General features: G+C 43.8%; 1 protein-coding gene across 1 annotated transcript in view; it reads right to left on the bottom strand.

Annotated features, from left to right (window-relative positions):
- Positions 1 to 25,371, bottom strand: part of CDH1 (cadherin 1) — a 99,380-nt gene that overhangs the window by 15,917 nt on the left and 58,092 nt on the right. The window contains exons 3-10 of the mRNA XM_066243182.1: positions 16,039 to 16,310; positions 8,634 to 8,777; positions 8,361 to 8,516; positions 7,464 to 7,608; positions 5,136 to 5,311; positions 4,741 to 4,869; positions 2,109 to 2,288; positions 781 to 1,025 (exon numbers count right to left, since the gene is read on the bottom strand). Coding sequence (XP_066099279.1) covers positions 781 to 1,025; positions 2,109 to 2,288; positions 4,741 to 4,869; positions 5,136 to 5,311; positions 7,464 to 7,608; positions 8,361 to 8,516; positions 8,634 to 8,777; positions 16,039 to 16,310 — 1,447 coding nt within the window. The remainder of the gene's footprint in view (positions 1 to 780; positions 1,026 to 2,108; positions 2,289 to 4,740; positions 4,870 to 5,135; positions 5,312 to 7,463; positions 7,609 to 8,360; positions 8,517 to 8,633; positions 8,778 to 16,038; positions 16,311 to 25,371) is intronic.

The following is a 25,371-nucleotide window of genomic DNA, read 5'->3' as shown; positions in this document are numbered from 1 at the left end:
AGAAGAGTGTTGCCGTTGGTTTCTATGTGTTCTCAGCATCTGTGGCTGTAACTTACACTATAGAAGTGTCTTCAAGTCTAAAGAGAACAGACTACTGGCCCTGGCCGGTTTGCTCAGTGGTGGAGCATCAGCCTGGTGTGCAGAAGTCCTGGGTTCGATTTCCGGCCAGGGCACACAGGAGAGGCGCCCATCTGCTTCTCCACCCCTCCCCCTCTCCTTCCTCTCCATCTCTCTCTTCCCCTCCCACAGCCGAGGCTCCATTGGAGCAAAGATGGCCCGGGCGCTGGGGATGGCTCCTTGGCCTCTGCCCCAGGCACTAGAGTGGCTCTGGTCGCGGCAGAGCGACGCCTCGGAGGGGCAGAGCATTGCCCCCTGGTGGGCAGAGCGTCGCCCCCTGGTGGGCGTGCCAGGTGGATCCCGGTCAGGCGCATGCAGGAGTCTGTCTGACTGTCTCTCCCCGTTTCTAGCTTCGGAAAAATACAAAAAAAAAAAAAAAAGAGAGAGAGAGAGAGAGAACAGACTACTTACAAACAATACCAGGTATGTAAATTAAAACCACATTTGTACTTTACTACATGAACTTAAAAAGAAGAAGCACAGAAAACCAATGGCTAGCTATGGAGGGAATGGAAAGTGTGAAGAATGGGGATAAAAAGGAATTTTTTTAAAAGCCAATTAAGAGAAAGGTCTCGCACAGACCCAATGATAACATGCTATAAACTAAATATTTTATATACACACACCCATTAGCTGCAAGTCAGTTGAAAAACACACACTTACATTATTGTCTGGTCCATGAATGTGTCTGGCTCCTGGGCAGTGTAGGAAGTGATTTCCTGTCCCACAGGAAAGTCTTCGGGCACCTCCACTCTCTTCTGGAGAGGCACGAAGATGGGGGCTTCGTTCACATCCAGCACATCCACGGTGACGGTGGCTGTGGACGTGGCCAGAGCGACCTCGAAAGGGGCTACGTTCGTCACTGCCACATACAGAATGTACTGCTGCTTGGCCTCAAAATCTAAGCCCTAAACAGCAGAAGAAATGAGTTTAAAAATTTTTATGTTAGCAGAAAAAAAAAATTAAATCCTTAACTATTGCTTTTGGTTAGCAATGCAACAGGGATCCTCAAACCTGGCAGCATTAGATTTGAGAACCCCAGAAGAGAAATGGACTCACGAAATCTGAGACAGCAAGCTTCAGTTAGCAAACACTAGCACGTTAAGTCAAGAACAGCAAAAATGTTCACACCCTGTGTGACATGCGGTCCATGTGATAGCCAATGGAGAGAAGACCCTGCATGTCCCCCTCACTAACCCAGGGAAATTCAGTGGCAACAACGTGGAGTACAGAACCAGTCAGCAACCAGGTCAAATCCCAGCTGGGCCATTTCCTGGCTGTGTGATTCAGGCAACTTAACCTCTGGGTCTGTTTCTATACATAAGTAAGTAGAAAGAGGAACTCCCTCACAGAGGTCCTGTAAGAAATAAACTGGGAATTTTATTAAAACCTTATGTATAGTAGGAACTCCAATTACTGGATTCTTATTGTTGATAGAATAATAATGGAAAATGCTGACACCAGTATTCAGGGGGAGATAAGATTATATACTAAGCAATTTGGAAAGGAAGGGTATGCTTATCTGCACAAGAGGAAATCAAAGTTCTGAGGCTAATCCAGGGATCTGTTAACTCTAACTTCACCACCACCACCAAAAGTCACTCAACTTCTTAGTTTCCAAGACATCTTTCAAACACCATCATATATGACCCACTTCTAAAATAATCCAGCAAAATAGCAAAGACCAGTAAACCATTTATGCTCTCACTTGCAAAATGGAGATGGTGGTAGGCAATTGTTTCAGGGAAAGAGCCTATTAAAACAGATGGTACTTCCTCTTATTTTAGGATGCTGGGTAGGACCTTCCTGACTTTTCATAGGAGCCTGAAGAGTTACTGCAAACCCCAAATGGCCCACAGAATCTGGAAAGACCAACTGCCCCTACCTACCCTGACAATGCCATGCTAATCTACTGAGAAGACACCAGGGACGAAGGAGTGGGCAGTTAGCTGGGCTGTCAGTTTCTGCATCTTGCCAGGCAACATACAAACCTTAGCTGTTCTCAAAATGCCATCGTTGGTTACTGGGTCTGTAGTGATAATAAATTGGTTCTCGTCATTTAACACAGTGTACACAGCCTCCCACGCTGGGGTATGGGGGACGTCGGCATCAGTCACTTTGAGCGTGGTGATTACGACGTCAGCTTCATTCTCAGGAACCTGCCCCTGGTACTGCAGAACCAAGGAGAAAATGGGTCATGTTTGACATCCTGAGACACAATAGCGAAACCAGGTCTCAGGGGCTAAGGGGATGCTTTCTGAGTCCCGGTTTAGAGGAGAAGAGTCTCAGAAGTGATCACTCAATTAGCAGGGCCCGGCATCCTCCTTAATGAGTACCTGAAGTAGCTTCCCAAAGTCCTGGCTTCCTGAGCCCCTCTGCCTACTCTGGCCCAGATGCTGACTAGGTTAAGAATTTTAATATTTGCCCTGGCTGGGTATCTCATTTGGTTAGTGTTGTCCCAAAACACTAAGATTGTAGGTTTGATCCCCAATTAGGGCACATACAAGAATCAGCCAATAGGTTGATAAGAGCATAAATAAATGAAACAGCAAATCAATGTCACTATCTATCTCTCTCCCTCCCTCCATTCCTCTTTCTCCAAAATCAATTAAAAAAAAATTATTGTATGCAACATCTTGTTAGAAAAAAGAATCCGTATTACCATGTGTATGATGTTTGTTCTCTTTTGCTTTTCATAATAAAGCATTTTAATTGCCATTTTATTATCTTAGATTTGGTTACCACATAATAGCAAAGAAATAATGCTACTGTTCTTCTATTTTTTAAAGATTTTTTTTTTTAATTTATTGGCTTTACAGAGAAAGGAGAGAGAGGGTATGGGGAATGAGAAACATCGACTTATAGTTGCTTGACTTTAGTTGTTCATTGATTGCTCGTCAGTATGTGCCTTGACCGGGTAAACCCAGGACTTAGAACCAGTGACGTCAGCATTCCAGGTCAACATTTTATCCACTGCTCCAACACAGGCCAGGCACTACAGTTCTTAAGACTAAGTTCTCCCTCTCTCTCTCAAAAAACAAACACACACACAAAAAAACCCAGCCCAACCAGGAGGTGGCACAGCAGATAGAGCATTGACCTGGAATGCTGAGGACCCAGGTTTGAAATCCCAAGGTTGCCAACTTGAGCACAGGCTCACCAGCTTGCGCGCAGGATTGCCAGCTTGAGTGTGAGATCATAGACATGACCCCATGGTCGCTGCCTTAAAGCCCAAAATCTCTGGCTTGAGCCCAAGGTCACTGGCTTGAGCAAGGGATCACTAGCTCAGGCAGAGCCCCCCAGTCAGGCATGTATGAGAAGCAATCAGTGAACAACTCAAGTGCTGCAACTAAAGTTGATGCTTCTCATCTCTCTCCCTTCCTGTCTATTTGTGTGTGTGTCTCTCCCTCTCTTAAAAAAATAATTAAGTTTAACTCATGTTATATTTGAGAAGTGATAGTACATAAAAATTTATTCAACTCCATCCCTCTCCCATTTAAAAAATTAAAATTAAAAAAAAAATCTAAAGCTCTTAACTCAGTCTGCAGGACCCAACCTCACTTGGTTCACTATACTGTTTTACAGTTCTCACTCTGCCTCAAGCTTCCTCTTGATTCAGGGCATTTTGCATATGCTGATCCTGTCCCACACTTGCCAACTTCCTTTCAAGTCTTCCTATGAATTTTACTCACTGTCACAATGCCTCGGTTAGGATGGCAGACACTACTAATTACCTACTGAATATCCATTCTCCCCTCTTCACTCTCTGTATTGTTGGTGACAGCAACGCCCCAAACAAAAATACTGTACTTCCAGTCTTCCTTTGCAGACAGCAGTTGTTAATGAAATGTAAACAAAATTTATGGGGAAGGTCTTCCCAGAAGTAAGAGGACTTAGCAGCCATGCCTTTTGCACCCTTTGTGCTTGCCTCCTTTCTGAAGGAAGCACAGGCTGATTTCTCACTAATACAAAAAGGTTTAAGGTTCTTTCATATGGCTTAGACCCTTCTCCTGGACTGCATTTAAAATAATTGCACACAATAATTTGTTTAAGTTGTCTAACATCTCCCTAGCTAGACTATAAACTTGAAGGAGAATGGCATCTTTTTCTGCCTTGTTTGTGACAATATCTCCAGTGTCTAACACAGTGCCTGCTATAAACTCAGAAAATATTTGCTCATTGCATAAATAGAACCTGGTGCGACTTGCTACTAAGATGCACAATACAAAGACATGGATTCAGAAGGTGCTTTTTGCAACTTCAAAAAAGTTTTCCAATAAGCACCAGAGACAACTGCCACCCCAATCCGCTTACTTCTCAAAGTTCACTAGTTTGAGGCCCTGGCTGGTTAGCTCATTGGGTTAGTGTTGTCCTGAAACAATAAGGTTGTGGGTTTGATCCCCAGTCGGGGCACATACAGGGAGCAATCAATAAATGCACAACTAAGTGGAACAACAAATGAATGCTTCCCTCTCCATTTCTCTGTTTCTCTAAAATCAATCAATAAAAAAAATTTTTTTTTAAGTTTTAGTCTGGGGAAAGTTTTCACAGGTTTCACTCAGGAGCAGCTGTAAAGCAACAAAGGACCTTCTTTGGAAACCATCCAAGGAGTAGCAGAATTACCATGGTCGGGTTGAAGATGGGAGGGTTGTCATTGATGTCAGTGACCGTGATCACAGCTTTTGCAGTTGTGCTTAAGCCTTCACCTTGAAGGTCAGCAGCCTGAATCACCAGGGTATACGTGGGAAAATTCTGCAGAGAGTTCAAACACACCCACGTTAGGACCAACAGCCACATCAGTTGAGCTCATAAGACAGAAACAGAATATTTTATCATCTGCTTAATGCCAGTCTAGCAGCCTATCTGCTAGGCACAAAACCTCCAAATAGATGTTTAGGTGCAAAGTTCAGACCATGACTATACAAGTGGTAACTGGTCTCAGCAGAGTTTTTCTTTGTCCATGGATTTAGCTAATGTGCATTTGCCCACAACACCCTCCGGATCTCTTTCCCCCTGACCTCACGGTCCAGCCCAGTGGTAAGCACGCTGATGACTCCTGTGCCCTTGTTGATAGTGAACATTTGGTCATAAGGCTCCTCCGGATCTTGGCTCACGATACTGTAACCGATGGCGGCGTTGTAGGTGTTCACTTCGTCATCTGCGTCTGTGGCCGAGACTTCCATCACAGAGGTTCCTGGAAGCATCGAAGGAAAGGAAGATTCAGTCAAGCTGCACCTCAGGGTCTGGCCAATACTCCTCAACTCAACTGTGTTCAGAGTGTTCAAGGCGGGGCCCAGGGGCTAATACCACATAATGGCTCCTCTGACCGCTAATTTCCTAAATTCTTACTGAAGTGCTACAGGAGGGAGAAAGTCTTCCACCAGATGAGTGGTGTTCCAAGAACTCAGCTGTTCCAGTAGATATTTTGGCTGGGGATGGAGGTGACGAGGAAGTAGGGAATAAATAACCTTAAACTAAAACATTTTGCCATGTTTCTTACACTGAGTAAATAGCCTGAAAAATAGGAAAAATCCCAAGAGTTCCACAATTCTCAGCCACAGCTTCACCTGAGAGAATGGGTCACTTGAGATCATTGCCTTCAAGGCAGAATAAAATATTTATTAACACATGTGATTGACCAAGGACTAATTCATAGAACATTTAAATAACTCTTAAGATGGAAAAAAAGCAAATAGCCCAAGAGAATAAAAGGGCAAAAGACTTGAATAGGCAAGTCGTAAAAAAAACCTCAAATTGCCAACAAGCACATGATAAGATGTTTAGTAGCTTAGTTGGTTAGAGCATTCTCTCGATACACCAAGGTTGTGGGTTCAATCACCAGTCACAGCCTATGCAAGAATCAACCAATGAATGCATAAATAAGTAGAACAACAAACCAATTTCTCTTTCTCTCTCTCTCTCCCCCTCACTCTTAAATCAAAAAAATAAAAAATAACCACAGAAATGTAATTTTAAATTTTATTGAGATATAATTATACATTGACAAAATATATAGTTCCAGAATATACACTGTTGATGGGAATGTAAATTGGTTCGACCACCTTGAAAAAACAGGTTGTTGCCCTGGCCGGTTGACTCAGCAGTAGAGCGTCAGCCAGGTATGTGTAAGTCCTGGGCTTGATTCCCGGCCAGGACACACAGGAGAAGTGCCCATCTGCTTCTCCACCCTTCCCTCTCTCTTTCCTCCCTATCTCTATCTTCCTTTCCAGCAGCCAGGGCTCCACTGGAGCAAAGTTGGCCCGGGTGCTGAGGATGGCTCCATGGCCTCCGTCTCAGGCACTAAATGGCTCCAGCAGCAGCGGAGCAATACCCCAGATGGACACAGCATCGCCCCCTGGTGGGCATGCTGAGTGGATCTTGGTTGGGCACATACAGGAGTCTGTTTGACTGACTCCCCTCTTCTAACTTGGGAAAAATACAAAAATAACAACAACAACAAAAACCAGTTTGTTACCACATAGAAAAGTAAACAATCCCTGCCTGGTGGTGCAGGAGATAGAGCATCATCCTAGAGAGCTGAGGTTGCCGGTTTGATCCTATGATCACTGGCTTTACCCCAAAGTTGCCAGTTGGAGCCCCAGTCAGGGCATGTATGGGAAGCAATCAGTGGATGCACAACTAAGTGGAACAATGAGTTGATGCTTCTTTCTCTCTTCCTCTCCCTCTTTCTCAAATCAATGGGGGGAAAAGGAAGAAAGAAAAAAAAAACTAGGCAAAAATAACAAGTTATCATCATCTAGGGGTAAATACACACATGGTAGAAGATAAGTAAAAAAACAAGGGAATAATTACCACAAAGAGCAGGGCAGTGTCTGCCACTATGGGAAAGAGAAAAAACATTATCAGAAAAATTGCATGAAGGGCTTTAGCTACTGGAAAGTATATGTTTAATCAGGACAGATTGTTTTTTTCTGTTGTTGTTGTTGTTTTGAGTGAGAGACAAACAGAGAGAGAAACAGACTGGGAGAGAGGTGAACAGTTGCGTCACTTTAGTTGTCATTGATCGCTTCTCATACATGCCTTGACCCTTTGCTCAAGCTGGTAACCTCAGGGTTTTGAACCTGGGTCCTCAGCATCCCAGGTCGATGCTCTGTCCAATGTGTCACCACCAGTCAGGTAGAGATAGTTGTTTATAAACTCCTATTTTATCCATCTTTTTACAGGTAGAGCGTTATATGCTCATGTGTGCACACACATACACACGTACACAGGCTACCAAAAAAGTTCTGTCCACATGAAGGGCCTGACTCCAAACACCAGCCTCAACACTTTGTGGTCCAAAGAATTTAAGAAAGTGTCTTTCTGGTTATTTGACTCCTCATTACCTGGAAGAGCGCCTTCCATGACAGACCCCTCAAAGACCTGCTGGATGAACTCGGGCTTGTTGTCATTCTGATCTATCACTGTGATCACAATCTCCATCGGGTCCTCAATTGCTTCCCCATTCGAAGACACAGCATGAGAGAAGAGCTGCAAGAGGCAAGCGAGGGTTACTTGGACCCCGAGGAGGAAAGATGTGGGAGAAAGGGCCTGAACAGAGGAGAGGGGGTTCCATCTAGTTTCCCCCTCCTTCCCGCTGAGAGCCAAGTGTCTGGACACCCACAGGAGTGGCCTTTCTCACACATGTGAAGCTGCCTCCATGAGGTCATGACACTGGTTGAGACCATGACATGCAAAGACCCATAGGCTAGAGAATTCACCTAGCAGGTCAGAGCTCCCATTTCCCACACAAGGGCTGGGAGGCAGGCCTAGGGGAGATGATGGAAGCCTAAAACTCTGATTTATTCCAGGCAGGGTAGAAAACACTCCGGCCTAGTGTTTTCCCCAGATCTTTCTGCATTTGGCATCAATGTATTACATCCCAGCTTCCCAAAGCTCATAGCTACCAAGAACCACAAATGGATTTTGTTCCCCACCATCTTCACTGGCCTCTTCCTTTGGATCAGGGACCTTTAGCTCCAAAAGAATAGGTTAATATCTTGGGTCTAAACTTATGCACGATGAGTAAGAATTCTGTTTATTTCTAACAAAAATAAAAATTTTAACAGCCTCTATATCCTGGTTCTCCTGTCATTTCTCCTTATCAGTATGTCTCAAGGTGTCAAATTAAGCTCTTCATATGTCCAGAGCATCATATCTGGGGGATCCAACATGAGTTAACCAAAAAATTTTGGAAGGATAGAACTCCATCATGAATGAATAAATTTCTAAGAGATACTCACTGTGTACCGGGCAATTGCTTCCCTATCCAGAGGCTGCGTAACTTTTAACCATCCTGTTTCTCTTTCAATAATAAACACACCAACAGGGGGGACATCAGCTCCTTGGCCAGTGATACTGTAGAAAACCTGTGTTTCTTTGTCCCTGTTAGATTTGATCTGAAGACAGAACAGAAACAGAATTAGCAAGGCAGGATCCTTACACTGGGTCTTTCTCCTTTCTCTCTTTGATCCTTCTCTGCCAAATTCTCCCAAACAGAGAACATCCTTTTCTACCTGAACCAGATTCTTAGGAAATGGGCCTTTCTCATTTTCTGGGCAGCTGATGGGAGGAATAACCCAGTCTCTCTTCTGTCTTCTGAGACCATGATGGGAGTCGGGGAATGTGAGCACTTCTGCCTGGACTCCAGGGAGAGTGTCCTAAAAGGAAAAGAGATAAAGAACAATATGAAATAATTCAGGAAAGATAATACAGGCCTAATAGTCCAATCTATCCAGTCAGCATCTTCATCTTTCTGGGGGCACTGTGTGGTTTTAAGTTAGTAACAAAATTAACAGCCAAAACAAAACCCAATGAACCCCTTTGTCATAATAAAGAAGGTGCTCTCTTGTTATCTTTCTTAGTGTCCAGAGTTCAAGTAATCATTATGCATGCATGATTAGAGATTTGTGGGTTTGATATTATTTTACAAGTTATTTTAAGCCTACAATATATCATATCTATCATGTTTATTTAATTTTATTTTTCAATTAGTTTATGTTCAATATTATTTTGCATTAGTTTCAGGTGTACAGAATAGTGGTTAGACAGTCATATACTTTACTAATTACACCTGTCATTTTTTTAGCACTTTTTTTTTTAGCGAGGGTGGAGAGAGGGACAGACAGACAGGAAGGGAGAGAGATGAGAAGCATCAACTCATAGTTGCGGCACTTTAGTTGTTCATTGATCGCTCTCTCATATGTGCCTTGACCAGGGGACTCAAGCTGAGCCAGTGACCCCTTGCTCAAGCCAGTGACCTTAGGCTCAAGCCAAAAACCTTGGCCTTCAAGCCAGTGACCTTTGGGCTCAAGCCATAGACCATGGGATTATGTCTATGATCCCACACTCAACCTGGCAACCCCTGCTCAAGCTGGATGAGCCCAAGCTCAAGCCAGCAACCTCAGGGTTTCGAACCTGGGTCTTCAGCATCCCACCCAATCTGATGCTCTATCCACTGTGCCACTGCCTGGTTAGGCTACACACTGTCATTTTTAATAGAACACTACACTCCAATGATTTCATATCAAAGCTATTTCAACACTGGAGATTCTGGTGTCTTCATTTCTTTTCCTTTATGTTTTTTCTTAGGGTTATATGTCCTCAAAGTGGAATTATCAGTCAAAATAAGTAAGTTTTGAGAACTGGTATTCAAAACTACTTTATGATCAATACAAATCTCTTAATCTTATGATGTCATTATATCTATATGATTTCCATTTGTTCTAACAGAAGTTGTTAGGGTGAGAACCAAAAACACCCTTTGAGACTCCTATTGAACAGTTTTCATGTGTGATAATAACTTTATGCATACACAAGGAAATAAGATAGTTGAAGATGGAAAAGAAATGTTACAAATTGTTTAAGTGTTTTAAAGTGATTAATGGTAACACAGTGAAGGTTCCAGAGGACAATTCCATCTCCCAGCCCCTACACAATCACTGATCACTGTTTGCCAAGTGTGATTCAAGCCCTATTTTCTGGCTTTTAAAATTTGACTCAAAATACACAACAGACACGAGATGTGACCAAATATCATCCCAAAATCCTTCCCAAAATTCTGCATACTGGACAGACACACACACACACATACACACACACACACACACACACACACACACACACCCCATCTGCACCCTCACATTCATCTCCTAGAGAAGTGATCCTGCCTAGGCCAAGGGCAGGCTCTGGAGCCAGGCTTCTGGGCTTTGAATCCTCACTATGGCACCTCCACCTCCTGGGCAGATTATTTAACTTCACTGTCACAAAGTTTCCTAATGTCTAAAATGGGGATAATATTAGGACCTGTACCTCATAGGGTTTTTCGAAGGATTTAATGAGGTGCTAGTATTACAAATAATGCCTGAAACATAGTAAGTGCTCAATAAATGACAATAATGGAGATGATGGTTGGAAAACACTGAGTTACGGGGTTTTTTTAAGTTTTTTTTTTTAATTTATTCATTTTTAGAGAGGAGAGAGAGAGGGAGAGAGAGAAACAGAGAGGGAGAGAGAGGAGAGAGAGACAGAGAGAGAGAAGAGGGGAGGAGCTGGAAGCATCAACTCCCATATGTGCCTTGACCAGGCAAGCTGAGTTATGGTTTTAATGAAGTCAAGTTTGGGACTCAACCCCAGCACAGATACAAGTATTAAACTGATTGTCAGTACTATAACCTTAGCCTAAAACCAACCACCTTGCACAGGCCATGGTGGCAAACAGGCATTGATAAATGAATACAGATTCATCTGCCCCATGGAAGAGGAAGACAAAGACCGTGCCTTGTTGACATCAGGATTACAGAACATTTTCAGAGCATGACAATAAACAATGATGGAACGCTGTGCTGGCAAAACATAACATTAATGTTTTTATGTGTAAAATTAAAGGGAATTATGCCTAAGCCTACTGAACATGGAATTTATCTCTCAGAAAAAATACACCAGATTAAGAAAACCCACACAAACAAAGAGAAAAACTGGAAAGTTAGATCTATTTTTTTAAATAATTTTTATTTATTTATTATTATTATTTTTTTTTTACAGAGACAGAGAGAGAGTCAGAAAGAGGGATAGACAGGGACAGACAGACAGGAATGGAGAGATGAGAAGCATCAATCATTAGTTTTTCATTGCGCCTTGCAACACCTTAATTGTTCATTGATCGCTTTCTCATATGTGCCTTGACTGCGGGCCTTCAGCAAACTGAGTAACCCCTTGCTTGACTCAGCGACCTTGGGTCCAAGCTGATGAGCTTTTGCTCAAGCCAGATGAGCTCAGGCTCAAGCTGGCGACCTCGGGGTCTTGAACCTGGGTCCTTCCGCATCCCAGTTCGATGCTCTATCCATTGCGCCACCGCCTAGTCAGCTCTTTTTTTTTTTTTTTTAAGTGAGAGGAGGGGAGATAGTGAGACTGACTCCTGCATACGTCCTGACAGGGACCCAGCCAGCAACCCCATCTGGAGCCAATGCTGGAGTACCAAGCTATTTTTTGTGCCTGAGGCTGATGTGTTTGGACCAATCCTCAGTACCGGGGGCGAATTGAGGCACTGGCTGAGGGAGGGGAAGATGGAGAGAAGGGGGAGAGGGAAGGGGAAAAAAGCAGATGGTTGCTTCTCCCGTGTACCCTGACTGGAAATAAAACCCAGGATGTCCATATGCCAGTCCAACGCTCTATCCACTGAGCCACTGGCCAGGGCCAGATCTATACTTATGTTTTCCCCACCTTCATTTAGGTATAAACGACTAATAAAAATTGTATATATTTAGAGTACACAATATAATGTTTTAGTATACAAATTAGAACTTATAAAAATCTATTCTTGACCCTGGCCGGTTGGCTCAGTGGTAGAGCGTCAGCCTGGCGTGCAGAAGTCCCGGGTTCGATTCCCGGCCAGGGCACACAGGAGAAGCGCCCATCTGCTTCTCCACCCCTCCCCCTCTCCTTCCTCTCTGTCTCTCTCTTCCCCTCACGCAGCCGAGGCTCCATTGAAGCAAAGATGGCCCGGGCGCTGGGGATGGCTCCTTGGCCTCTGCCCCAGGCGCTAGAGTGGCTCTGGTAGCGACAGAGTAACCCCCCCCCACCGGGAGGGGCAGAGCATCGCCCCCTGGTGGGCAGAGCGTCGCCCCTGGTGGGCGTGCCGGGTGGATCCCGGTCGGGCGCATGCGGGAGTCTGTCTGACTGTCTCTCCCGTTTCCAGCTTCAGAAAAATACAAAAAAAAAAATCTATTCTTACATGAATTAAGAGGAGTAAAACGGTTATTCCTTCTCCTAATGCAGGACCACCTGGCTCTACCAAGTTCCTTTGAACTCGAGACAAAGCAAAGTGAACCTCAAACCAGCTATGGCAGACTAGCCACCTACCACTCACTCAGTATCTGCTCTTCCTCTCCTTCCCCACCAGGCATGTTTCTCCCTTTCTCCTAAGCGCCCCTTCTTCTGCCTCTGTAGCTTGTTTCCTAAAGCCAATTTCTTCTACCTCTGTGATGTTTTTCTTTTAGATTTTATTTATTGATTTTAGAGAGACAATAGAGAGAGAAGGTGGGGGGGAGGAGTTGGAAGCATCAACTCATAGTAGTTGCTTCTCATATGTGCCTTGACCAGGTAAGCCCAGAGTTTCAAACCAGCGACCTCGGCATTCCAGGTTGCTGCTTTATCCACTCTGCCACCTCAGGTCAGGCCTCTTTGATGTTCTAAATAAACTTTCCTTTATTTAAAAAAAAAACAACAACAAAAAACTTCTTTATGTCTCTCTCCATATACATGTATTTTTGTATCCAGCAATATACCCAAGTAAAGTACTACTATATTTCCTTTAGTACACTTGCAGCTATGGGTGGCCATGAAGCCAACTTGTAGCAAATGATATAAGCAGAAGTGTTGCTTGAGAATTCCACAATGGCTTCTTAACTCTTTGAGTAGTGAGTTTTGTTCATGCTCGCTGACCCCTGGGAGTGAGTTGTTTTGTTGTTTTTTTCAAAAAATGAAATTAGTTCCAGTTCCAGTTTTATTAACTTAAAATCATGTTTGTTTGATAACCAATTTATGGCAACAAGAAGAACATACATTTGCCTTTTATTAATGTTGCCTTCCACATTTTAAATTTTAGCTCAAGGTACAAGGACATACAACTCAAAGGGTTAAAAAGAAAGCCGGACAATTAAGCGATACATTTTTGTGCTTCTAACCTTTTTCCTTCTTGTCACCTAGAATAAAGTTGTGATTGCTGGAGCTTTAACAGTCATCTTGGATCATGAGGTAGCCTTGAGGACTGAAACCATGCACTGAGGGTGACAGGACAGAACGGAGGAAACTGGGCTCTGGCTGACTCTGGGATCTCCATTCTGGCCACAACTTCCCCTTAACTTAAATGTCCTTAATTTTGCATAAACCACTATGATTTGTGTTTTTCAATATAATGTATTTGAAGCTAATCACAACTCAGTAGACATGGAGGCAGAGAGGCAAAGTTGGTGGAGGGGTCTAGGGACGGTTTGAAACATCAAGTTCAAAACTGTCTTTGGCCTGACCTGTGGTGGTGCAGTGGATAAAGCGTAGACCTGGAAAGCTGAGGTTGCCGGTTCGAAACCCTGGGCTTGCCTGGTCAAGGCACATATGGGAGTTGATGCTTCCTGCTCCTCCCCCCCCCCTAAAAATGAATAAATAAAATCTAAAAACAACAACAACTGTTTTTGGTCATAAGAGGCTTTCATAGCTGCCCAGCAAAAACTCATCATGCTGAATTTACATAAATGACAAAATCAATGGAATATTTGAGTCAGGGAGCTAGCTATGTTAATATAATTCCACTAAGTTCCTGATTTTTCTGGTCTGTCCAGTTATACCAGGAAGAAAAATTTCAATCTATCAGAACCATTAAGTTCCCAGAATCTCAGGACTTTTGGGGGAGAAAAACAGGAGCCAGCCTGAAAGGCCTTGGTACTTAGAACCCAGTGCATACTTCCAAGGCAGTAGCAGGATGCAACCAGAATGGCTCCCCAGAGTGACATTTTGGTAGGAAGCACCCTGGGAACAGTTTAGTAACTGGTGAAGGCATTTGGCTTTGGGTAACAATACTCAGAAAAAAATCTAGCCAAGGACCTGGGCAGGCATACATCCTTCCAGTCATGGCCAGTTCACCGTTTATCCACTGAATATTTACTGGCCTCCTAGCGTGTGCCAGACCAAGGGCCAGGCACTGCAACAGAATGGGGAAGGACCCTGTATTGATTACAGTCCAATGGGGCAAAAGCTTTCACTGATTCCTCCCCTTCTTTGCCAAGACACTCTCCACTAGAAACACAAGAAACAAAACGATCAGAGAACTGACCTCTTATTCATTCTTCCTCCAGGAAGGGAATGATAAGAACAGTTAACAATCACTGAGTACTTATTATAGGCCTAGTGTGGTTTTAGCATTTCTCATGTATTAATTCTTGCAGTCATTGTAATCTCCATTTTACAGATAAGGAAATTCAAGCATGGACAGATTAAATAACTCCCCCATGGTTACTCAGGTAGTAAACGGCAGGGCTGGGATTCCATCCCAAACAGAGTCCATGCCCGTACTCATTGTTCTACACTACCTACAGAAATAAAGGTAATGACATCTTGTCATCATTCCACCTGCTCCCTCTCCCCCCAATAGCAACAAAAAATTCCCAGCCAGAATTAGTTCAGTTAGACCAGGGGTCTCCAAACTACTGCCCATGGGCTGCTTGCGGCCCCCTGAGGCCATTTATCTGGCCCCCGCTGCACTTCCGGAAGGGGCACCTCTTTCATTGGTGCTCCTGGAGTACTGCATGTGGCGGTGCCGCAAAGCGCAGCGTCGCTCACGTATAGTACTACTTCCAGTGATGCGGGACGCACCCATCACGGCTCCGGAAGTGCGTCATATCACTTGTTACGGCTAGCAGTGACAAATATGAAACCGGACAATGACCATCTCATTAGCCAAAAGCAGGCCCATAGTTCCCATTGAAATATTGGTCAGTTTGTTGATTTAAATTTACTTGTTCTTTATTTTAAATATTGTATTTGTTCCCGTTTTGGTTTTTTTACTTTAAAATAAGATATGTGTAGTGTGCATAAGGATTTGTTCATAATTTTTTTTGTAGTCTGGCCCTCTTAACGGTCTGAGGGACAGTGAACTGGCCCCCTGTGTAAAAAGTTTGGGGACCCCTGAGTTAGACCAGTCATTCTTAGTTGGAGACATTAGCAGTCTCTGGAGACATCTTTTTTTTAATTTTTTATTTATTTACTTTTTTAGATTTTATTTATTCATTTTTATTAGAGAGAGAGGGGAGAGAGAGAGAGAGAGATGGAGAGATAGAGAGAGAACAGGTAGAGAAGCAGGAAGCATCAACTCCCATGTGCCTTGACCAGAGAAGCCCAGGGTTTTGAACCGGCGACCTCAGCATTCCAGGTCGACGCTTTATCCACTGCGCCACCACAGGTCTGGCCTCTGGAGATATTTTTGAGTGTCACAACTGGGGGAGTGTAACTAGCATCTAGTGAGTTAAGACCAGAGATGCTGCCACACAGCACAGAGTGCACGGGATAGCCCCACAACAAAAAATTCTCTCGCCCCAAGTCTGAACGGTGCCAAGTAGAGAAACCTGGATTAGGAAGCAGACTAAAATAATAATCTGCCCTGGCCGGTAAACTCAGTTGGTTAGAGCATCATCCTGATGTTCCAAGGTGTGGGTTCGATCCCTGGTCAGGACACATACAAGAATCAACCAATATATGCACAAGTAAGTGGAACAACAAATTAATGTTTCTCTCGCTCACTCGCTCGCTCACTCGCTCTCTCTCTCTCTCTCTCTCTGCTTCCATTCCTTCCTCCCTCTCTCCAAATATCAATCAATCAATAACATTTGAAAATAAAATAATAATGAATTTTCAAGAAACACTTTAACATACATGCTGCTGGTGGTGGTGGTTGTGTTGTGGTTGGTGGTGGTCTTGGTGGTGGTGGTGGTCCTGGTGGTTGCGAACTGCTGCTGCCCTCAGAGTCACTTTGGTAGAAAGCTTCCTACGGGTGGAGTCCCAGGCGTGAACAAGGAAACTCATCTCTGGATTATGAAGGTGTAAAGGCCGTTTGACCATAAGTACACCGTCTGTGCCCACTCTGAATCTGGTGTCACCCGAAACATAGACAGTCCTTGGTTGACCAGTGCATCCTTCAAAACTCACTGCAAGACATAAATAACAGCGATTAAGAAATTGGGCAGATTAAAAACAAACACATTCCCTCTCTAAAAAGCAAACTGGTCTCACCTACCAAAAACCTGACTCACAAAATAAGCATGATTAAAACAAACCAGAGTCTGATGACAGAACAAAGATATCAACTAGTATAGCATCATCATGTTCTTTACAATTAGAAAGCGACTGTTTATTATGATCTGATTATTTTTTCTCATCTACTTGTAGTGAAACTATAACCTGTCCAAAAAGTAACTTATTTTCAATAACAACAGAAAGGGGCTTCTTCTTTTCAGATTGCTCGATGACATAAAAAGACCCCTAAAATAACTAAGAAAGAATACCTATTGAGTTCAAAAGTTCTAACTGACCATGTTTCAGTCAGATGCTGTGGATAAGCTACATTTAAATAAATAGTTTACAATCCAATAAACGATGGCCAGTACGAGAGAGCCAGCATGGAATAATGGTTAAGAGTATGGACTCTGGACCATTCTCCCTGGGTTCAAGTTCCAGCTCTGCTTAATAGCTCTGGGACTTTGGGAGAGTAATTTAATCTCTCTGTGCTTCAGTCTACCTATCCATAGGAAGACGGTAACAATAACAACTACTACACTAAGGTGTTTTTTGTTTGTTTGTTTTTAGAAATATACAGAACAGTATAATATAGTATTTCTGGCACAGAAATACTATATTAAAGTTTGTTTAAAAAAATTATAAACAAACGTAGCTTTGGCTAATAATTTATTCAACCCTTGTGAGTATTCCATAAAAGACATCAATAACTAGATATTTACTGGGTGCCAATTATATGCTTATTATCTGAGACAGAGAGAGGTATTTCCTCCTTGCAGGAGGCACAGAGGAGGAACTGATCACTGTCGTCAGGGGAGACAATGGAGGCCTCATAGAACTCTTCAACCTGATTATACAGGGAGGCAAGTCAAAGGCAAAAGGCAGAGAAAACTACTTGGATAAAGGAACTTATGACTAAAGTTAAAAACAAAACTCATTTTAAAAACTTTAGTTAGCCCTGGTTGGATAGCTTGCTCAGTTGCTTAGAGCACCGTCCTAAAGCACAGAGGTGGCCAGTTCAATCTCCGGTCAGGGCACACACAGGAACAGATTGATGTTCCTGTCTCTCTCTTGCTCTCTCACTTCCTCCTTCTAAAATCAATATATTTTTAAAAATTTTTTTTATTCATTTTTTTTTTTTAGAGAGGAGAGAGAGACAGAGAGAGAGAAGGGGGGAGGAGCTGGAAGCATCAACTCCTGTATGTGCCTTGACCAGGCAAGCCCAGGGTTTTGAACCGGCGACCTCAGCATTTCCAGGTTGATGCTTTATCCACTGCGCCACCACAGGTCAGGCCTTTTTTTTTTTTTTTTTTAATTTTTAATAAAAATAAAACTTTAGTTATTAAAGTATTAAAACTTAAAAAAGTATTAATACCCAAAGCTGAAGAAGCTGTGATGAAAAGTGTCTGCACTAAACATCAGTTCCAAAGGACTCATTCAACAGGTTTCCACCATGCTACGTGACAGAAGACGCTGGACATTGAGGAAGAAACTGGGAACAAGATAGACTAGACACCCGCTCTCACTGAGCTTATACTATTGTGGAAGAGATGGACAAATACAAAACCAAAAACTGCAGATGGTTATCAATGTTAGTGGCTCTAAAGGAATTAAAGGGAATACTACAAGAATGACAGGAAGGCAGATAGGTTTGGGAGAAGTGTAACTTATATTGGGTGGCGAGCGCAGGCCTCTCTAAGATGGGGGCGTCTGAGCTGAGACCTAAAAGAGCCAGCCTGGAACCACAGATAAAACCGTTCATTTAGGGAAATGAGAGATCTCAAGTTGGCCTGTTTTCCTCCCTTTCAAATAATTGCCCCTCATTCCTCCAGTGGAATTTCTATTTTGTAAGTAATCTTTTGTTTTATTATTATTGATTTTAGAGAGAGGAAAGGAGAGACAGAAACACTGACCTGTTTCTGTATGTGCCCTGATTAGGGATGTAATCTTTTATAAAATTCCTGCTCTTGTGCCTATTTTTACATAGCTAAACACCTCTACATTCATGAGGATCAGGTCTCCCAAAAAGCCCTGAGCTGCAGTTTTCATGTCTTCCACCAGGGGTCACCCTCGTAGTAAATGTTTTCTGAAGTCAACAGCCCCATCCTTCAGAGAAAATAAAACCATGTTTCAAGGAAGAAGGGTAAGTACCACATATATCCCTCATTTTGAAGATGAAAAAACTGAGGCTCAGAAGTTAAAAAATTTGCCTGACATACTATAACTATTAATGTGAGTTACTTAGTCTCATAATTGGCACTCCCTCACCCTGGAAAGAACTTTTTTGTTCAAAGCTTGGCTATTTTTTTAAATTTATTTATTGATTTCAGAGAAAGAGACAGAGAGAAAGAGAGATATCAATTTATTGTTCCACCCATGTATGCATTCATTGATTGATTCTTGTATGTGCCCTGATCGGGGCTCGAACCTACAACCTGGGCTCAAACCTACAACCTGGGCATGTTGGGATGATGCTCTAACCAACTGAGCTACCCAGCCAGGGCCCTTGGCTATTTTTAAAGGATAATTTTGCCTCCTAGCTAGAATCCAGGATGGTAGAAATCTGAGGCCACCTCATGCAGGGGTTGGGAATCTGCTACCTGGCAAGTAAACTAATCAGCTGGGAGCTGGATCCTTTGACTCACTCACCCACCTCTCCCTTTTAGTTTGTTTTTAAATTTTTTTTCAAAACTAAGCCCCCCACTCTGACTCCTCACCATTTAGGCATGTTCTAAAACTCACTTCCCAAACTCAAGGGGGTGGGAGTGAGGTGAGCAGTGGAAGGCTGGAATAATGACAGGAAATGGGCAACAGGAAGAAAGGGCTGGTCTGAGTCTGTGACTGAATTATAAACCTAGATTCTGCCATGTTCTTGCTGAGTGGTCTTCGCAAAATGCTTCACCTCTCTGGGCCTCAGCTTTCTCTACAGGCACATGAGAGCTACCACCACCGATCAAGCCTACCTCTTTAGGGTTTTGTGAAGATTAGCTATGGCAGTGAGTGTGAATCACATTTTGAAAGCAGAAGAACAAAACAAGTCAAAGGAGATTAGTATTTCTTTGCATGCAAGCTAGGGGTCAGGTATTTGCGAAATGAATAGATGAATCCTAAAATGATGACAGAAGCCAAGAAGAAATGCAGAGTCTTTAAAAGGATGGGCAGGCGCCACCCTGTAAGTCTAAAAGAGTAATTTCTTTTCAAACTAGGAAACAAGATGTTTTTCAAATAACCCTCCCCCGGTATACTCCAACAGAAGTAATGGGGCAACTGGACCATTTGGGGGCTTGTCACATAAGCAGAGAACAAGAGCTGTCCTCATTCATCACGCTGCATTCCTCTCCCCAGCCAGCCCAAATCTGAGCAGGGAAAGTCGGGACAAGCATGATCGGACTTGCCAAGGGTGGCGGCCTGAAAAAAATGAAAATGGTTTTGTACATAACTTGATGCAAGGTGTTTAACCTGCTTTGGGGCATCTCATCTTGATGGTGGCTGAGCCCCACCCTTTGAGAAGTGACAGAAGAAGTGTGGCCAACAGGCAGCCCCAACCTGAATTTCTAGGTGCTCATTAAGGCTCATTATCTTTCCCAGCAACCTGATCCCCTGGGCTGATAAACCAGAAATTATAAGCCAGGCTGAGGGGATCTCCAGCTCTGGGGAGGCTCTGGGAAACTTACTTGGAACCTGGCAGGGGCTGGCCAGCCACTAGGGGCCATAGTGAAGCCTAATTTAGCCAGCATGCAGGAGAGTAAACAAGAATGGCAAACTGTTGAAACTAGAAGACCAGGAATTGGGTATATTTGAACATTTTCACAATAAAAAAGTTAAACAAAATTAAAGCCAGCAAGGGTCTAAGTATTCCTTAAGTCAGCAGGTGCTCCTCCTCTCTTAAACATGTCATTTGGTCCCTTTGACCCAAAACCAAATCCCAATGACAAGAGCCAAGAACCCAATGGCAATCTCACTTTCTTTGCCCTAAATTATATGCTGGTGAGTGAAGGGCCTGGGTTGTCTTCACCACTGTTCCCATATGCAAAACAGGGATATGCTTTCCAGCAATAATAAAAAGGAATATTTTTTAGCAAGACAGAGAGACAGAAAGGGAGATGAGAAGAATCAAGTCATAGTTGCGGCTCTGTAGTTGTTCATTGATTGCTTCTCATTTGTGCCTTGTCCAGGGGTGTTCCAGATGAGCCAGTGACCATGGGATCACGTCTATGATCCCACACTCAAGCCAGCAACCCCGCAATCAAGCTGGCGAGCTCAAGCTCAAGCCAGTGACCTCAGGACTTGAACCTGGGACCTCAGCATCCCAGGTTGACACCTTATTCACTGTGCCACCATTGATCAGATAGACTATATAAGGGGAAAAAACAACGCCCTGGTAGGATAGCTCAGTTGGTTAGAGTATCATCCTGAAGCACAGAGGTTGCCGGTTCGATCCCTGGTCAGGGCACATACAGGAACAGATGTTCCTGTCTGTCTTCTGCTCTCTCCCTTTCTCTAAAATTAATAAAATAAACATTTAAAAAAGAAAAAAATTTCCCAGACAATATGTAATTCTACACACCAGAAGGGTAACAGTAATTTGCATGAAGGTAGGTGGGGAGAAGACTGAAAGAAGTGTGGCTGAAAGAAGGGTAGGGCGCAGTTCTTTTTTTAAAAAACTTTATTTAGCCTGACCAGGCAGTGGCGCAGTGGATAAAGTGTTGGACTAGGATGCGGAGGACCCAGGTTCGAGACCCTGAGGTTGCCAGCTTGAGCACGGGCTCATCTGGTTTGAACAAAGCTCACCAGCTTGGACCCAAGGTCGCTGGCTTGAGCAAGGGGTTACTTGGTCTGCTGTAGCCCCACAGTCAAGGCACATATGATAAAACAATCAATAAACAACTAAAAGTGCCACACAAAAAACTGATGATTGATGCTTCTCATCTCTCTTCATTCCTGTCTGCCTATCCCTCTCTCTGACTCTCTCTCTGTCTCTGTAAAAAAAAAAAAAAAAGTTAAAAGACTTTATTTATTCATTTTAGAGAGAAGAGAGAGGCAGAGGGGGAGAGAGAAGAGGGGGGGAGGAGCAGGAAGTATCAACTCCCATATGTGCCCTGACCAGGCAAGCCCAGGGTTTTGAACTGGCGACCTCAGCATTCCAGGTTGACACTTTATCCACTCTGCCACCACAGGTCAGGCAGGATTCAGTTCTTTTTATCAAACATAGATTCTGTATACATCTTCGTATTTTATTGCATGTCACAATACCATGAATTACTTATTTTTTTAAGTGAGAGGAGGGGATAGAGAAAGACAGCTCCCACATGTACCCTGACCAGGATCCACCGGGCAACACCCGTCTGGGACTGATGCTCAAATCAACCAAGCTATCTATCCTCAGCGTCTGAGGCTGACCCTCAAACTAGTCTAGCCACTGGCTGCAAGAGGGGAAGAGAGTGAAAAGGGATAGAGGGAGAGGAAGAGAAGCAGATGGTTGCTTCTCATGTGTGCCCTGACCAAGGATCAAACTTGGGATATCAGCACGCTGGGCTCTATCCACTGAGCCAACTGGCCAGGGCCATGAATTACTTTTTAAAATAACAAAAATTAAAATGACATTTAAAAATAATCCTTAATACATTGTGATTTTGTGTGACATTCATCCCACAAATGCCCCATTTTCTAGCTTATTTGGCAGAAGCAGTAGCTTTCATCAGAGGGCCCTGGAAGACGGATGACTGAAGTTCAAAGACAAATTAAACTCATGAAAAGCTTCGGGTCCTGGGACAGGCTCTGAGCACTCAGCAGCATTCTTTGCTTAGAATTGCCATCATGCCACAGAACAGCCAGCCTGAAGGTTCTTCTCCCACCCCCGCCCAGCCCCACAACTGGAATGTGAATGGGTAGAAACAAGACTGTGAAAAGCCTCTATTCCCTAGAGATGTTGAGATTTAAGGACAAGGGGCCGCTATCAAAGCCAGCTAACTATAATTGAGTTACATGGTAACTAGTGGGATAACCCAGTCTCTCAGAGGCAACGACTGGAAAGCAGTGTTTCCCCGCACCACACACAAAGGCGTGCATTCTGGATTGTTTCCCTCTCATCAGAACGCATTTCCCACAGCTACTACCAAAGAACACAGCATTTAGCTCTATTTCAAGGATCACTTGAACTTGAGCGCTCAGCCTCAGGAAGAGAAAGTCACACACACAACTCGAGGGCTAGATCAGAGAGCCCTCTGAGGCTCCTGGTGGCGAGGTCACACTGCCAACTGCGCATGCCCAAACCCAGACCTTCGATTTCGAACTTAAATAGTGAAGATAAAAGACAAGAAGTTTAAGGTGATGGACGAAAGGAATCCTGGGAAGACAGATATGCATCACTTAGCTGGACAAGAGTTTTGGGGTTTTGTTTTTTTTTTGCTGGTTAGGAACGGTGTTTCAAACTCCAACCACAAAGCCATAATTCTCCATAGCGGCTACTGCCTCTTAACTCTTTCTACATTCCATTTTCTTTGATGGCACCGGGTGATTCTGCAATGTCTTCCTTTTATGGGTATCCCTGAAATGACTAAACATTATGGGTTTATCCATGCTCAGCAGAAAATGTAATTTTATCTTTTAAAAGTGTTCAGTTTGTCCACCCTTGGGGACATGGAGGAGATTCAAGTTGCACCAGGAAGACTATCTTTTTAGTCCCAATTAAGTTTTAACTTGTGTTGTTATTGAGAACTATGAATAGAACACAACACAACCCTACCGCCTTACTAGATACAGCAGCCCTAGGCAGTAGGAATTTAGCAGCCCTAACTGACCAGTGAGGAAAATGAGGCTCAGGGAAGTCTCACTGAAGAGATCTGGCCAGGCCACACAGCCACCATGTGGCAGAGCCTGTGGTCAGACCCTACCGTGAGTACTATCCGCACTCAATTACCAGGCAGCCTCTCAGTATTGATAAGCCATTCTGCAAGGTAATTTCTCCGTGAACGGACTTAGTTCTCACAGAGAGTAGGACAGGTGGAGAGTAGCTGGCACAGCAGCAGTTTCCAGGCCCCCTTTCCCCCTTACACACACGCACTCCCTCTCTCCTTGAATGAGGACTGCTGTGCCTTGGATATCCGCTTCCAAGCCTCAGAAAACATAAACGACAGTCAGAAGCCAAATGAAGGAGAAGGTTTTAAACTTCAGATTTAGGAATGTTCTCCTCTGGCCCTGGCTGGGTAGCTCAGTTGGTTAGAGCATAGTTCTAATAGGCCAAGATTGTGGGTTCAATCCCCGGTCAGGGCACATACAAGAAATCAAACAATGAATGCATAAATAAATGGGAAAACAAATCAGTGTAGGGTTTTTTTTCCCCCTCTCACCTCATCCCTCCTTACTCTCTAAAAATCAATCAATCAAATAAAATAAGAATATTCTCCTTTAAGTCACCATGGTACATTAGCTAAAATCAGTCAGAATTTCTCTAATCAGCTAGCCTTAAACCCCAAACATTTTTCTGGGAAAGATAAGAAGTTTGGAATATCAAGTTGCCCAAGCACAGCTCAAGGCATGTACAGTGATGGGCTCTAGAGATGTCATCACCTGGGGTACCCACCCGAGGTCAGGCCTCTCTTGTTGACAGGTGGCTCCCAGGGGATCCTAAGGATAGGACATTCACTCTTATGAAGCTTATTGAGTTCTTTCTCCCAGCCTCTCAACATGTCCTTGCCCAGAACAAATTTAACAGATTTTAAGTGGTCTGTCTTTGCTTAACGTGCACCCAAATAACATGTCAACAATGAACGTTGCCCAGGTAGGAAGCAAGGAGAAAAGTCCCCTTAGCTTCTGTTTCCATCAAAACAGACTAAGGTGGAGGGCAGGGCAGAGAGAAAACTGAGGTCACAAATAAAGGAAAATTAGCCCAGGCCCCTGCGAAGGGGAACCCACAAGGACAAAGGGTGATGCATCGCCCCTGTGTTATAAGGTGACTGATTCATGACACCGTCTGGGTCTAACAGTGTATTTCTGCTTCCCAATCACGCTTCTGCTTGGGCTAATGCCGGTTTAGTTCTTGAACAGCAAACACTATAGATGTTGATCAGTCTGCCCAGTAAAAAATGTCATAAATGCCACTTGTGGCGTTGGTTAAAAGACAGTGCAAACACTTTTATAGTTTTACATTTGTGTCAATGGGGTCAACCCAATTTGCACTCAAATCACAGCTGTAGGCAAGTGATTTTGACTTCTCTTGAGCATCAGTTTCTCCATTTTTTCATCTCCCTTAAGGGGTTGCTTCGGGAATTGTTTCTTCAACAGAATATTGACTCAGCCCTTTCCCTTCCCCCGGCATCATTCTAAGGCCTGGGAAATACAGCAGTGAACAAAGCAATGTCCCTGCCCTCACAGGACTCATTTATTCCAGTGGGGAGGAAACAACAAATTAATTGTCAGGAATGAAAAGTGTTAACAGAGAAAAATAAGCATTGTAAGGGGGTTCCAAAGTTCTAGGCAGCAGCTGGGGTGGAGGGGACAATCTAATTTAGGACACTTAGGGAAAGCCTCAGAAAGGGGCATTTGAAGAGACAGTCTGCTTCTGGCTGCATGCTGAATGAGGGAGGGAGGGAGCCATGTTGCAGCGTGGGGGGAAGTTCAAGGGCCTACGCAAGCAGTGCTCACCTACTGCGGGCTGGGCCTGTTCTAGAACTGAAGCCCCAAGTGTGAACACAGCAGGTACTGATCCCTGACCCCTGAGGCTGACATTCCCATGCAGTGAAAGCAGCCTTAGCACAGGGCACCCAAGCCTGTGAATGGTGAAAGCTGCTCCCCGGTCTAGCAGGGCCTGGCCTCCCCCTTCCCTTCTTCAGATCAAGGCCAGAAATGAACTGTTTTAGGTCATTTTCTGTTCCAGGCCTCTCCTGGCCAAGTCAGAAACAGACCAGCGCCCAGTGATAAAACCTCACCTCAAATGATGACAATATTCCTGCCTGGATGGGGCTCCAGTGGCTC

Source organism: Saccopteryx bilineata, chromosome 9 (assembly GCF_036850765.1).
Source record: "Saccopteryx bilineata isolate mSacBil1 chromosome 9, mSacBil1_pri_phased_curated, whole genome shotgun sequence".
Taxonomy (NCBI): Eukaryota; Metazoa; Chordata; class Mammalia; order Chiroptera; family Emballonuridae; genus Saccopteryx; species Saccopteryx bilineata.
This window is presented reverse-complemented; position numbering and strand designations above follow the sequence as displayed.